Source organism: Bufo gargarizans, chromosome 1 (genome assembly GCF_014858855.1).
Source record: "Bufo gargarizans isolate SCDJY-AF-19 chromosome 1, ASM1485885v1, whole genome shotgun sequence".
Taxonomy (NCBI): domain Eukaryota; kingdom Metazoa; phylum Chordata; class Amphibia; order Anura; family Bufonidae; genus Bufo; species Bufo gargarizans.
This window is the reverse complement of record NC_058080.1, coordinates 245,164,833-245,180,213: the sequence shown is the minus strand read 5'-3', so window position 1 is coordinate 245,180,213 and position 15,381 is coordinate 245,164,833. Positions and strand designations below refer to the sequence as shown.

Sequence of the window (15,381 nt, the reverse complement as noted above, 5' to 3'; positions counted from 1 at the left end):
ACAGGGTCCAAGGGATGGTGCATGAAACAGGGATTCTCTTTTTTTGTATCCTTTGAATCCCTGGGTCATACACAGTCTCTGATGGCGTAAAGGAAGGGAAGGAGAAATAATCTACAGCTCTCTCTGGAGTTATTACACTATGTATATATGTTTAAAGGGGTTTCCAGCTTTTCTTTACGTATTCAAATGTTAACCCCAGCCTTCTGTATCTGTGAAAAAATAGTTGCCTACTGCTTGCTGCACCATTCCAGCTCCCTGGATCCTTTCACTGGTCTTCTAGTCTATGTCTGTAAAGTTCTGGATAGACAATATCATGTGAGCTGTTACAGACAATGACTGACCTCATCAGTGAAGTGCCCCTAAGTAGCACTTGACCTAGCAGTGACATGCCGCTTGGAGACTTGTCACCACAGAGGCTAGTCATTGGCTGCAGTGGCACACGTTAGCCCGTCTATATCTATACGTTGACAGATAGGGACTGGAAGAATAGTGTTGGGCACGAATATTAATTGCGAATATCAGCACTTTGATAATTCACAAATATTTAGAATATAGTGATATATATTCGTAATTTTGAATATTCTAGATTTATTTTTTTCATCAGTAACCTGCCTTCTTGCTTGTGGGCCAATGAGAAGGCTGCAATGTATTTGTCTGAGCTTAGCAACATCCCTAGCAACCAATAGGAAAGCTGCCTACCCCTTACTATGTAAGAACCTCCCCAGCAGCCATTTTCTACAGTTTTTTAAAGTTCTGAGAGAGAGCAGTGACATTGCTGTGCTCTGTGCTTTCCACTCATTACATTAGATAGATAGTTAGATAGCTTATATATATAATACAGATAGTCAGTGTAGGTTATATCCTGATATAGTGTAGCTGTTGCAGTGCAGTGTGTTAGGTAGTGTGATAGGATCTGCTGTCCATACATGCAGACCTGCTAAAATGTGCAGTTTCACGTATTGCGCCAAAATATTCACATCATTAGTGCAGATTAGCACAATCGTGAATATATTGGAGCACTCTAATTGCATATAAAGCCATTTTTAATGTTCTGTCGTGTCAACCATTTTCTTCAGTCTCAGGAAACTTCTAGCAGCTTGGAAAATTTAGCAAAAAGGACCCGCGCCTGTATTTCACACGCATTACGCTAATATTATATTACTGATTTTTCGCAATCAAGAAAATATTCTCGAATTCGCAAACATATGATGAATATTCGCCCAAATATTTGTGAAATATTGCGAATTTGAATATAGCCCCTGCCGCTCATCACTATGGAAGAACAGTGAAGGGAGCCAGGGAGTCAAAATGGAACAACAGATAGCAGATGAGTATAGTTTTTTCACAGGTACAGCAGACAGAGGTTGAAGTTAAATAAAAGTACGCGAAAGTTGGGCACCTGCCATATTCTCTAGCATTAGACCTTTCAGTCATATAATAGAAAGTAATACAAATTTCTTGTGATAAATGACTATTGCATCTTGCTAGAAGACGATATTATGGAATTCCTCATAACATAATGACCAGGATTTGGCTCTTCAAAGACACAACACTGTACGGATGCTAAAGAGAGAATAAATTGGTTACAGACGTCTATGGTATATACATCATCAAGCTATCTACGTATATCCGTTATTTCCTCTTTTTAAAGACCATAGCTAGATCTACTCAGTCTGAAGATATGTATTCACACTTAAAGAAATAAGATTTGGCTGGGTTTATACCAGTATATAGAGAATTGGAGATCCCTAATAGTAGTAGTTTTTAGGCTCAACATCCTGATTTATTTCTGAATAATCCTTTATAGTGGTCAGTGCTTCATGTTTCACACACAGAGCTCTAAAACCCTTCATAGTCAAGCGTACAATGCCTTTATAGGGATTTTACTGCATATGGATTTATATTGAGTTCAGCAGCATACATAAGTGAAACCCTAGCTCCCCCTAGTTGTAGCTGCAGGGAGTCAGAATGTTTTCATTTCCTTTATACAAGGCATTTGGAGCTCTGTAACATATTAATGGAACATAAACAGCTTGAAAATTGTTGAGGAAGGGTGGCAGGTATGCATAGATATATATGCATGCCTACTGGGGCATGTGTATATATATATGTGTGAAGGCAGTTTGCCTGGATTTGTGGGAGGGGCTGAGGTCCGCCTCCAGCCTATTTAGGGCACCCCCTTTACCTGGCTCCTGCACCGTCCGAGGTCTGAGCTTTGAGGGAGGAAGTCGCTTGTGGAGTTACTGGAGAGTTACCTGCGAGTTGCTGAGTCTTGGAAGTTTTGCGTTACTCGGTTCACTGTGGGTCACGTTTGCCCGGTATACTATGAGTCATTCATACGGTACAGCTGGGGCCTCACGGTTGCCCCCTGTACCGGCTCATTTCATTTCACCAAACTTTGCACTCATGTCACAAATTCTCGTTACAAGTCACTATCATTTCATGTCTGCGGTACAGCACAGGGCCTCACGGTTGCCCCCTGTACTAGCTCAATTCATTTCACTATTTTCATTTCAACCATGTCACAGTTTCACTCCAAGTCACGGTTTTCATGTCTGCCTCTATTTCCGGTCATGCATGCACGCGTACCACACCGCATCCCCACTCCTAGCACCACCAGCACGTGTACCAGGTTCCCATGGCGGCCACCAACGCCGTTTCCCCTCCTCACCAACATCTCTCTCACACACATTCAGGTCACAATTTTCGTCACAAGTCACCATCATTTCATGTCTAGCAGGCTTGTTCACATGAAGATTGGTCATACCACACCACCACTCCGGTCTGTACCCCTGCAGCAAGCAGGCAGGTTGTCTCCTGGGCTCACCCCCCCCCCCCCCATTCCTGCTCATTTCACATCATGCCTCCCCTCGTTCATCACAGCAGCATGTTCACAAACACTCACACTTGCCCACAGGTTGGCTCGTTCCAGCAACACCACACTTTCTCCCCCTCCACATTCAGCGCTGCTGCGGCTGCGGACTTCCTCGTTCTCCCCACCGCTGCACCGGCCCGTCCCGCTGCTTCTCCTGCCGCGCTGCCGATGGCGGCCGCCCGCGTCCCGGTCCCTGGTCTGCGCACGCGCGGCCGGGGTACTGCGCATGCGCGGCGGCGTCGGCGCGTGCGCGGTATCCCGACGGCCGTCCGCTGGTGCGGCTGGTGTGTGGGGAGGGGGCCGCCACAGGTCTGCTCGGCCCCGGTCAAACCACAATACTCTGCCCCAGGCTGCAGCCACTGCCCCCCTCCCACAGGCGGCGCAACCCAGGAGGGGCTCAGACTGTTCCCCATCACACCTACACCCCCCACCACACCAGGCCACAGTCCCCTTCATTATAAAACCCGCCACATCACCCGCGTACCCCGGGAAAGGGAAAAATAAAAATTATGTAATTAAAGCTCCATAGTGTCATAGGGAGGAAAACCCGCCATGTAGTTCCAAAAAAAAAAAAAAAAAAAAAAAAAAAAAAATTTTTCTCAGTGTCATAGAAGAGAAACCCGCCATATAGTCCTGGCAAAAAAAAAAAAAAAAAAAAAAAAGACACGCTCTGCGAATCACACCTTCCTCCACGTCACGGGGGCTCATTTCGCACCACTGTTGCTCACGTCATGACCCCTGCACCAGCACCACAGATCCAGCTACCGCTCCCCCCCCATCAGGCAGCGCATTCAGGGGGGGCGCAAGTCATCATCACAAGAGCTTGCATCAGGGAACACACCCGCCATGCCAACATCAATGCATAAACAAATCCACCACAATAAAATCCACAACATTCAAAACGCATCACACAATCACCAAAGAAACCCGCCATAAGGAAAAAAAAAAAAACGCCATATGGAAAAAAAAAAAAAAAAAAAACGCCATAGGGAAAAAAAAAAAAAAAAAAAAAAAAAAAAAAAAAACCCGCCATATGAAAAAAAAAAAAATATACGGTCTGCTGATTACACGTTCCGCATCAAATCCCCCACGTCACGGGCCTCATTTCACACGCCATCCGCACAGCCGTGGCACCACTGCTGCTGACGTCATGATCCTCTCAGGTCATGCCGACGTTCATACCACAGTCCACTCTCGATCTCCTCAGCACTGTCCTCAGCAAGGACCAGGCCATTTTTAGCAAATCTGACAAATAAATAAATAAATCCCGCCATATGGAAAAAAAAAAAAAAAAAAAACCCCGCTATATGAAAAAAAAAAAAAATAAAATAGGGAAAATATAAACCCGCCATATGTAAAAAAAAAAAAAAAATTTATTAAAATCAAAAATACCCCCGGTTTCATTGCTACATTAATATCTCTGTGAAACCCCCCATGAAAAAAAAAATAAAAAATGCGGCCGCGGCTAAGTACGGGGGACCGCTGGCATCCAGGGTTGTCCGTCTCTACCAGCTGCCGGCAGAGCCCGGAGCAGGCGGTCAGCTTCCTACCCCACACTCAATTAGGCAGCACGATCGCCCAACACAAACCCGCCACATCACCCGCGTGCCCCATGGTCCAAAGTAAACAAATAAACAGATAAAAGAAAGGGAATCCCGCAATATAGTCCATGGCCACAAAAAAAAAAAAAATATATATATATATATATACATATATATTTTTATTCTGCCATTAGTCGCCCACGCATGGCTTCTCCGTTTAGTTTCACTCACAGCACTCCGCCATTTGGTCTCCCACGCGTGTCTTCTCCGGTTTAGCACGCACCCACGACTCCACCATTAGTCTCTCACGCATGGTTTCTCCGGTTCAGTTGTATACATACGACTCCGCATTTGAGTCTCTCACGCATGGCTTTCTCCATTTCAGTGTTTCACATACAACTCCGCCATTAGAGTCTCTCACACATGGTTTCTCCGTTTCAGTGCTTCACATATAACTCCGCCATTAGAGTCCCTCACGCATTACTTCGCCGGTTAGTTTCACACACATTTCTCCGCCATTACAGACTCTCACGCATTACTTCGCCGTTTTAGTTTTACACACTTTTCTCCGCCATTATAGACTCTCATGCATTACTTCGTCGTTCTAGGTCACACTCATAACTCTGCCATTAGAGTCTCTCACGCGTTACTTCGCCGGTTACTTTCACACACATAACTCCGCCATTAGAGACTCTCTCGCATCACTTCACCGTTTTGGTTTCACACAATAACTCCGCCATTAGAGTCTCTCACATATGACTCCGCCATTAGAGTTTCTCACGTATGGCTTCTCCGTTTTAGTGTCACACACATGACTCCGCATTAGTCTCACGCATGGCTTCTCCGTTTCAGTGTTACATACACAACTCCGCCATTAGAGTCTCTCACGCATCACTTCACCGTTTTGGTTTCACACAATAACTCCGCCATTAGAGTCTCTCACATATGACTCCGCCATTAGAGTTTCTCACGCATGGCTTCTCCGTTTTAGTGTCACACACATGACTCCGCATTAGTCTCACGCATGGCTTCTCCGTTTCAGTGTTACATACATAACTCCGCCATTAGAGTCTCTCACGCATCACTTTGCCGTGTTAGTTTACACATATGACTCCGCCATTAGTCTCACGCATGGCTTCTCCGTTTGGTGTCACACATATGGCTTCACCAGTAGAATCTCTCACGCACGGCCCTGCCATTAGAGTCCCTCACGCATGGCTTCTCCATATTATTTTACACAGATGGCTCCGCCATTAGAGTCTCTCACGCATGGCTTCTCCGTATTAATGTTTATACATATGGCTCCGCCATTAGAGTCTCTTACGCATGGCTTCTCCGTATTATATCCACACACACGACCCCGCCATTAGAGTCTCTCACGCATGGCTCCGCCATTAGAGTCTCTCACGCATGGCTTCTCCGTATCAATTTCACACACACGACCCCGCCATTAGAGTCTCTCACGCATGGCTCCGCCATTAGAGTCTCTCACGCATGGCTTCTCCGTATTAATTTCACACACACGACCCCGCCATTAGAGTCTCTCACGCATGGCTCTGCCATTAGAGTCTCTCACGCATGGCTTCTCCGTAGTATTTTACACACACGACCCCGCCATTAGAGTGTCTCACGCATGGCTCCGCCATTAGAGTCTCTCACGCATGGCTTCTCCGTGTCAATTTTCACACATATGGCTCCGCCATTAGAGTCTCGCACGCATGGCTCCGCCATTAGAGTCTCTCACGTATCGCTTCCCCATTTTAATTCCACACACAAACTCTGCCAGTCTAGGCCGGCTGCGTGGTCCCACAACCAGCAGGTTCCATGTCTTTTCTGCCTTCAGACCCGCTCGCATGGCTCGGTCATCTGTGGCTTGCAATACAATTATCTTGTGGTGACTCGCACGCGTGGCTTGCGCCATTAGAGTCTCTCTCACGTTATCATTTTCTCTGACTTTTAATTTCTAGGTTGTCAGATTCCTCCTGGAGCATAACATCACGCCCACTTTGTCATGTCTTCTCTTCTGGGGTTTGCTTCTTTTTGCCACCTTAAACTCAAATGTCATACAACGCCATCATACTCTATCTCACTGGCATTTTACACCACATGCTAATCTCACCCCCCAATAACATCAGTTGCGTGGCCGCTCACCAAATCAAAACCATACTCAGAGGTATTCAGAAAACGGAACCCGCGCGTCCAGCCCAGAGGCTACCCGTTAACAATCATATTTTCAAGGCATTATCCGAATTACTAGACGCCAAGCCTTCTGAAGCAGATACCAACTCCATCCTCAAACAGCAATTTACTTGGCCTTCTACGGTTCCGAGGCCCGGGGAATTCACTACAACCTACACGACCCAAGCCACACCTTGTCTTCTTGTCTCCCACTTGGCAAAACACATGGATCATTACGTCCTGACCTTACCTCACTCCAAGAGTAGTCAGCTCTTACCCGTCAACATTTCATATCACCCCACGCACAACAGAGGGTGTCCAGTCAGGATTCTGGATGCTTACAGACAACGTCACAAGTTTCTACCCTCTCAACCGCTACTTCACTACATGGTTCGGTACTCACCACCACCACCTTCATGACCCATGTCAGGTCACCCCTCACACAACTGGGCCTCAACGCAGCCAACTACTCAGGGCACTCCTTTCGCTTTGGAGCCGCGTCCGCGGCCTCCAGTGCCAACGCCCCGACTCATGTCATCAGGAATTGGGGCGCTGGAAGTCATCCGCTTACTCGCGATACATTCCCAATCCAACACAAGAGTTCAGAGATACTTTCCAAAACATGTCGGGTTGAGCTATTCATGTATATTTGACTACAATAACTGGTTATTTCATTTTTGCCCTCTTCTTTCTCAGGCCTACCTCATCCTCGGTTTCGGCACACCACAACCGACTACGCTTATTCCCTGATTTCCTAGGGTTCTTCACTGTACTACCGTAAGCGCCTCACACAAGTGTGAAGGCAGTTTGCCTGGATTTGTGGGAGGGGCTGAGGTCCGCCTCCAGCCTATTTAGGGCACCCCCTTTACCTGGCTCCTGCACCGTCCGAGGTCTGAGCTTTGACCCTCCCACCACTCCACTCATTTACAACTCATTTCTTTCATATCTCTATCCTTGGGTGGGCCCTCTTCTTTCTCAGGCCTACCTCATCCTCGGTTTCGGCACACCACAACCGACTACGCTTATTCCCTGATTTCCTAGGGTTCTTCACTGTACTACCGTAAGCGCCTCACACAAATATATATATATATATATATATATATATATGTATGTATTAGCGGTGCATAATGTTCTTATCAGAGGGCGATGCGCCTCTGATATTCCCCAGGGGCTCATTCATGCCCCTGTGGGAATTCATATAATGTGATATATATATATATGTGGCCCCTGTGGGGAAAGTATGCCCCCTGAATCATATAATGCCCCCTGAATATTCATATCATGCCCCCTTATATCATATAAATCCCCCCCCCCCCCTACATGGACCCAGATGCATCAATGTGAATGTGCCCCAAGCATTCACATTGATGTAATCTGGGTAAAGGCGCCAGGATGACCGGACAAGGTCCGGTCATTCTGGTGAACTCAAAGGATTCAAATTCAAAAGAATTTGAATCCTTTTGTTCTAATTATCTGCAGCCCTGCTGGAGATAATTAAGCATAATAGAGAGAGAGGAGATACCTCCGCTCCCTCTATTATGCGCATTCCGGCATCGCAATTACCATTGCGATGTCCGGAATGCTGAGAGCTACAGGCGGGAGATCAAAGGATCTCCCGCCTGTCAGCAACTGCACACGGCCCTGCGGCGCGCGTGCAGGGACGCGCGGGCAGGCGCGGTGACGTCATCTCACCGCGCCGGCCCACGTGTCCTTCACAGTGGTGCGCGCTCGCGCACTGCTGTGTGGGCGGTACGGAGTGCGGGCGGCCAGACATATAAGTCCGGCAGGCCCTGCACTAAGGGAGTAGAGAGCCGGCCGCCCACCCTCCCTGAAGAAACATCCCTGGACAAACGAGCCCCCCCTGGACAACGAGCAAGAGACCATAAGTATCATCCTCCTATACCACCAACGAACCTTATTAACCATATATCACCCTCCTATACCCTATACACCCTTCTATCTACCCTATACCACCAACGCACCCTCCTATCCACCCTGCCCTATATCATACTTTCCCCTGTTGTAAACCCTCACCCCCTGTACCCATTGTTAACCCTATTACCCATGTTTTCCTACCACCCCTGATTCTGTGCCTACAACCCTAGTCCCTGCCCTGCTGTGTCTACTACCCTAGTCCCGGCCCTGATACCCTTACTGTGCCTACCACCCCTGATTAACCCCTGGTGGTTACCCCAGTCCTTGTTAGTGTCCCTGTTACCCTTGCTGGGATTAACCCTTATATTGTGGTATCCCTGATTAACCCTGTTGTGCTCACCCCTAGATACCTTACCCCTATTACAGTTTGTGGTCTGCTTAGACCCCTGTAAGACCACCGTTGACCCTCGTTGTACCCCATAGGGATAGTATAGAACCAGGTGGGTGGGCTGTGAATATACTTGTATGTGTGAATTGTCTAGTTAGTTTATGGGTGGAATTTGGGAACGTGTAGTTTAGGATTGTATATTTAGTGCTGTATTGTTAGTGTATTGCGTGCGTAGTGTATTGTAAGTAATAAATACCGTTATATTTGTACCCTTTGTGTAGCGTGTACTTGTTAGCGGTAGTGAGTAAGGCGCATGCAGCTAGTGTAGCGATCAGTGTAAAGCATAGGGAAGGTATTGTGTAATTGTTATATAAAGGTATAAATAGGTGGAGTCATCAACGGCTCCTCCTATTTATGAATATTAATTATGGATATTCGCAAAATATTGGTGATTAATATTCCCCCTTTACAAAAATATATTACAAAATTAATCAGTGCAGAATTTTGGGCTTTTTTATATGAAATTAAAAACAAAGTTACTTTAAGAATATACTAGTATATTTACGCTTTACATTTTTTATCTTTTAGTAATAAAAGAACACTCCATCAGTCCTTTTTTGCCTTTAGAATGCTTAATACTGAAGGCTATTATTAAATAATATAGGGTTACACAAGGATATCTGAAACCCCAAAACAGGTGCTGCTTACCAATCGAGCCTGAGGAAGGGGTGAACGAATATACCCCAAAACGCGTCTGGTGACACATTCCCCGCAATTTGTGACCAGATATATTAACAGCTATCGATCTAAACCGACCCGAAATAAGTGGCATCCATCATCTTTGAAAGCTACCTGCGCGATTTGACGGCCAACACAGGAAGGGACCGGGACATCACTGGCCCACGTGTTGAACAGAAGACCACCTTCATTAGAAGAAAAAACTCCCGATACCGTAGTGCGACAACATTACTTGCACAACGCAGGGAGCAACAATATCCCAAGGTTCGGTAAAGTCTGACTCGACGGAAGCCGGATTAAAGGTACCTCAATAATCGCTTGCAAGCTGTAAAGTAGCGGGACGCCGCTACTCATCCTGATCGAGCGGGACGCCGCTCTGCTCAGGAGAGTTTTAAACAAAAATCAGTATTCATAGGACGGATTGGTTTTTGTGGAATAAGTTAAGGAACTTTGAAGTCTCATCTTCGATTGATAGTAGTGGATTTAACATTGACCTCCGATTTATTGCAGTTTGGCCTTTTTTTATCATTACCATCGATATATTGTTGTTGGGACTGCTGATTATTCATTTGAACATATTTGCTGCTATTTAGTTATATTGACTGTTGTCACTTACCAACATTTCAGATTTTATATGTTTATATATGTTTTTATAGTGAGGTCTATTGTTTTAAAATATCAGTATATCAATAAAAATATACATTTCTTGCATCTCTTAATGGTCCGAATTTTCTGAGAGTGCCCTGTTCCATATTCCTTCTATTATTAAATAATACTGTAGAGCCTCTTGTGCATGCCTTGTGTATACTTTATTTTAGTTGATGTTTTTAAGTTGATGTGCCATTATTAGGTTGTCTGCCACTTTGAGTTCTTTATCCCCTCTAATATGGTTCCCCTAATGCAGCCTAGATTTCCCATTATGCCTTTGGCTGTGCAGAGACAGAAGTTGTGGACTCCCATCACACTGCTTTTACTCTGTTCTGTGTCCTATCAAAGGGTAACAAGTGATATATCTGTGATGTGACATCAAATTACTGTTCCATTATCCCCTTCTACTCCCTGCCTTCCCAGAGCTAAAAATGTGTTTTTATTTTTTTCATTCATATAGCCATATGAGGGCTTGTTTTTTGTGAGACAAGTTGTACTTTCCAACGCCCCATTTAATATTGCAAATTATGTAGTGTGAGATTTTATTTTTTGACACAAGTTAGTAGAATATGAGACTTTGTAAGGAAAAACAAAAACAAAAACAAACAAAAAATTTCCGCTAACTTGTGCCAAAAAAAATGTCTGAATGGAGCCTTACCAGGGGGGGGGGGGTGATCAATGACAGGGGGGTGATCAATGACAGGGGGGTGATCAATGACAGGGGGGTGATCACCCATATAGACTCCCTGATCACCCCCCTGTCATTGATCACCCCCCTGTAAGGCTCCATTCAGACGTCCGTATAATTTTTACGGATCCATGGATCGGATCCGCAAAACACATGCGGACGTCTGAATGGAGCCTTACAGGGGGGTTATCAATGACAGGGGGTGATCAGGGTGATCACCCCCCTGTCACTGATCACCCCCCCTGTAAGGCTCCATTCAGACATCCGCATGATTTTTACGGATCCATGGATCCATGGATCGGATCCACAAAACACATGCGGACGTCTGAATGGAGCCTTACAGGGGGGTTATCAATGACAGGGGGTGATCAGGGTGATCAGGGTGATCACCCCCCTGTCACTGATCACCCCCCCTGTAAGGCTCCATTCAGACATCCGCATGATTTTTTACGGATCCATGGATACATGGATCGGATCCACAAAACACATGCGGACGTCTGAATGGAGCCTTACAGGGGGGTTATCAATGTGTCCATGTGTCCGCATGTGTTTTGTGGATCCGATCCATGTATCCATGGATCCGTAAAAATCATGCGGACGTCTGAATGGAGCCTTACAGGGGGGTGATCAATGACAGGGGGGTGATCAATGACAGGGGGTGATCAGGGAGTGTATATGGGTGATCACCCGCCTGTCATTGATCACCCCCCTGTAAGGCTCCATTCAGACGTCCGCATGATTTTTACGGATCCATGGATACATGGATCGGATCCACAAAACACATGCGGACGTCTGAATGGAGCCTTACAGGGGGGTGATCAATGACAGGGGGGTGATCAGGGAGTGTATATGGGTGATCACCCGCCTGTCATTGATCACCCCCTGTAAGGCTCCATTCAGACGTCCGCATGTGTTTTGCGGATCCGATCCATGTATCCATGGATCCGTAAAAATCATGCGGACGTCTGAATGGAGCCTTACAGGGGGGTGATCAATGACAGGGGGTGATCAGGGAGTGTATATGGGTGATCACCCGCCTGTCATTGATCACCCCCCTTTAAGGCTCCATTCAGACGTCCGTATGCTTTTTGCGGATCCGATCCATGTATCCGTGGATCCGTAAAAATCATACGGACGTCTGAGCGGAGCCTGACAGGGGGGTGATCAATGACAGGGCGGTGATCAATGACAGGGGGGTGATCAGGGAGTTTATATGGGGTGATCATGGGTGATCAGGGGTTTATAAGGGGTTAATAAGTGACGGGGGGATTTCTTTACTGTATTGGAGTCCGACTATCTATTAAATATACAGACCGGGTATACACTTTTCTGCAGAATGGCTATAAAGACCTGGCGGGTCATTAGGAGTTGGTGTGGAGTTAAGGCATCACTTATTTGCACCCCATTGTGGCATAATCCAAAGCTCGTGAATTTAAGCGATCTGAATTGTTGCCAGTATTGGAGGACTAAGAAGGTTCAGTATTTACATCAGGTGGTTAGTGGTGGACAAATTCTGTCCTCGATGGAAATAGGGCACAGAGCAAATTTGGGTGAGGTGGCCTGGTACGCATATTTCCAATTGAGGTCTGCACTTTCTAGCACTCTGAATAGTCACCTTCTTCTTATAGATACTCCTGAATTCCTACACGATTTTATTATTAAGAAAGCTGCCACGAAAATCAAAATATCACATTGTTATAGACACTTAATGAAACATTTTTTTCGGGGTCTTCTTTCTCCAGGACAGAAGTCCTGGTCTTTGTTACTTTCAGAGGTGGGTCCCCCAGATTGGGAGAATATAGGGGATAGTTTAAAATATGTTTCACATAATTTTAATCACACTGTTGTACAATTTAACATTTTGCACAAAATATATGTGACACCTATGTGGCTATATAGAAGAGGACTCCGAGGCAGACCACTTACACCTGTTTTGGGATTGCCCAATGGTGGGTAGTTACTGGAGATCGGTCCAGACCACCTTGGCTTGTAAACTTAACATTGTTGTTCCTCTGTCTCCCAGGATATGGGTCTTGGGAGACCTATCGGAGGTTAATTATCAGCCCATAAAACGTCAATTATTGATCAAGGTTATGTTCCTGGCTAGGCTTCTTGTCGCTAGACTATGGTTTAGCTCCTCCGCTCCAGACTGCAGCAACTGGCTGGCTCTGGTCGAGAAAGTGAAAAGCTATGAGAAGATTCTGCACAAACAAAGAGGATCTTATCTAAAATGGGGTAAACTGTGGGAAGAGTGGGACATGGTTTAATTAATTTGGAACTTTCCTTTTTTATTATATACTTTTTTTTTTTTTTCTTTCTTTTCCTGCAAGGTTGGGAGGGGGGGGATAGGTGGGGTGGGTTGGGGATGATTTCAGAATTTATAATATTATAAATGTTATGCGGATATGTATTTTTGCATTATAAATAGGGATGAGCGAACCCGAACTGTATAGTTCGGGTTCGTACCGAATTTTGGGGTGTCCGTGACACGGACCCGAACCCGGACATTTTCGTAAAAGTCCGGGTTCGGGTTCGGTGTTCGTCGCTTTCTTCGCGCTTTTGTGACGCTTTCTTGGCGCTTTTTGAAAGGCTGCAAAGCAGCCAATCAACAAGCGTCATACTACTTGCCCCAAGAGGCCATCACAGCCATGCCTACTATTGGCATGGCTGTGATTGGCCAGAGCACCATGTGACCCAGCCTCTATTTAAGCTGGAGTCACATAGCGCCGCCCGTCACTCTGCTCTGATTAGCGTAGGGAGAGGTTGCGGCTGCGACAGTAGGGCGAGATTAGGCAGATTAACTCCTCCAAAGGACTTGATTAACTGATCGATCTGCAGCTGTGGATCATTGAGCTGCTGATCCTCAATTGCTCACTGTTTTTAGGCTGCACAGACCGTTTGTCAGTCTCATTTTTCTGGGGTGATCGGCGGCCATTTTGTGTCTTGTGGTGCGCCAGCACAAGCTGCGACCAAGTGCATTTAACCCTCAATGGTGTGGTTGTTTTTTGGCTAAAGCCTACATCAGGGTGAAGCTGTCACACCAAGTGCATTTAACCAGCAATAGTCTGTTCATTTTTTGGCCATATCCCAGTCTAATTCTGTCACTAAATCCATACCGGTCACCCAGCGCCTAAATACTAGGCCTCAAATTTATATCCAGCTAAATCTGTCCCTAGTGCTGTAGCTGGGCGAGTTATTTAGTGTCCGTTCAAGCACATTTCTTGTTCTGGGTTGAAATACAATTCCCAATTTAGCAATTTCATAATTTAGTGGTTCCTGCTATATCAGAGCTCTTTGAAATCTATCCCAAAAAGGGTATATAATATTGAAGGTGCACATAGGGTCATTCAGAGTAACTTCACACACACCCGCTACTGTGTATTTCCAAGTCTAATTCTGTCACTAAATCCATACCGGTGACCCAGCGCCTAAATACTAGGCCTCAAATTTAATTCCCTCTAAATCTCTCGTTACCCACCGCTGTACTGTTGTTGCTGGGCAAGATATTTAGTGTCCGTCAAAGCACATTTTTTGTTCTGGGTTGAAGTACAATTCCCAATTTAGCAATTTCATAATTTAGTGGTTTCTGCTATATCAGAGCTATTTGAAATCTATCCCAAAAAGGGTATATAATATTGAAGGTGCACATAGGGTCATTCAGAATAACTTCACACACACCCGCTACTGTGTATTTCCAAGTCTAATTCTGTCACTAAACCCATACCTGTCACCCAGCGCCTAAATACTAGGCCTCAAATTTAAATCCCTCTAAATCTCTCGTTACCGTTGTCCTGTTGTAGCTGGGAAAGTTATTTAGTGCCCGTCAAAGCACATTTTTTGTTCTGGGTTGAAGTACAATTCCCAATTTAGCAATTTCATAATTTAGTGGTTCCTGCTATATCAGAGCTATTTGAAATCTATCCCAAAAAGGGTATATAATATTGAAGGTGCACATAGGGTCATTCAGAATAACTTCACACACACCCGCTACTGTGTATTTCCAAGTCTAATTCTGTCACTAAATCCATACCGGTGACCCAGCGCCTAAATACTAGGCCTCAAATTTAATTCCCTCTAAATCTCTCGTTACCCACCGCTGTACTGTTGTTGCTGGGCAAGATATTTAGTGTCCGTCAAAGCACATTTTTTGTTCTGGGTTGAAGTACAATTCCCAATTTAGCAATTTCATAATTTAGTGGTTTCTGCTATATCAGAGCTATTTGAAATCTATCCCTAAAAGGGTATATAATATTGAAGGTGCACATAGGGTCATTCAGAATAACTTCACACACACCCGCTACTGTGTATTTCCAAGTCTAATTCTGTCACTAAACCCATACCTGTCACCCAGCGCCTAAATACTAGGCCTCAAATTTATATCCAGCTAAATCTGTCCCTAGTGCTGTAGCTGGGCGAGTTATTTAGTGTCCGTTCAAGCACATTTCTTGTT

The 15,381-nt window shown here is 45.4% G+C and overlaps 1 protein-coding gene across 1 annotated transcript in view; it reads right to left on the bottom strand.

Annotated features, from left to right (window-relative positions):
- Nucleotides 1-1,354: 1,354 nt before the first annotated feature.
- Nucleotides 1,355-15,381, bottom strand: part of LOC122924651 (alcohol dehydrogenase 1-like) — a 156,680-nt gene continuing 142,653 nt past the window's right edge. Inside the window, exon 9 of the mRNA XM_044275969.1 lies at nucleotides 1,355-1,563. Coding sequence (XP_044131904.1) covers nucleotides 1,539-1,563 — 25 coding nt within the window. The 3' untranslated portion in view covers nucleotides 1,355-1,538. The remainder of the gene's footprint in view (nucleotides 1,564-15,381) is intronic.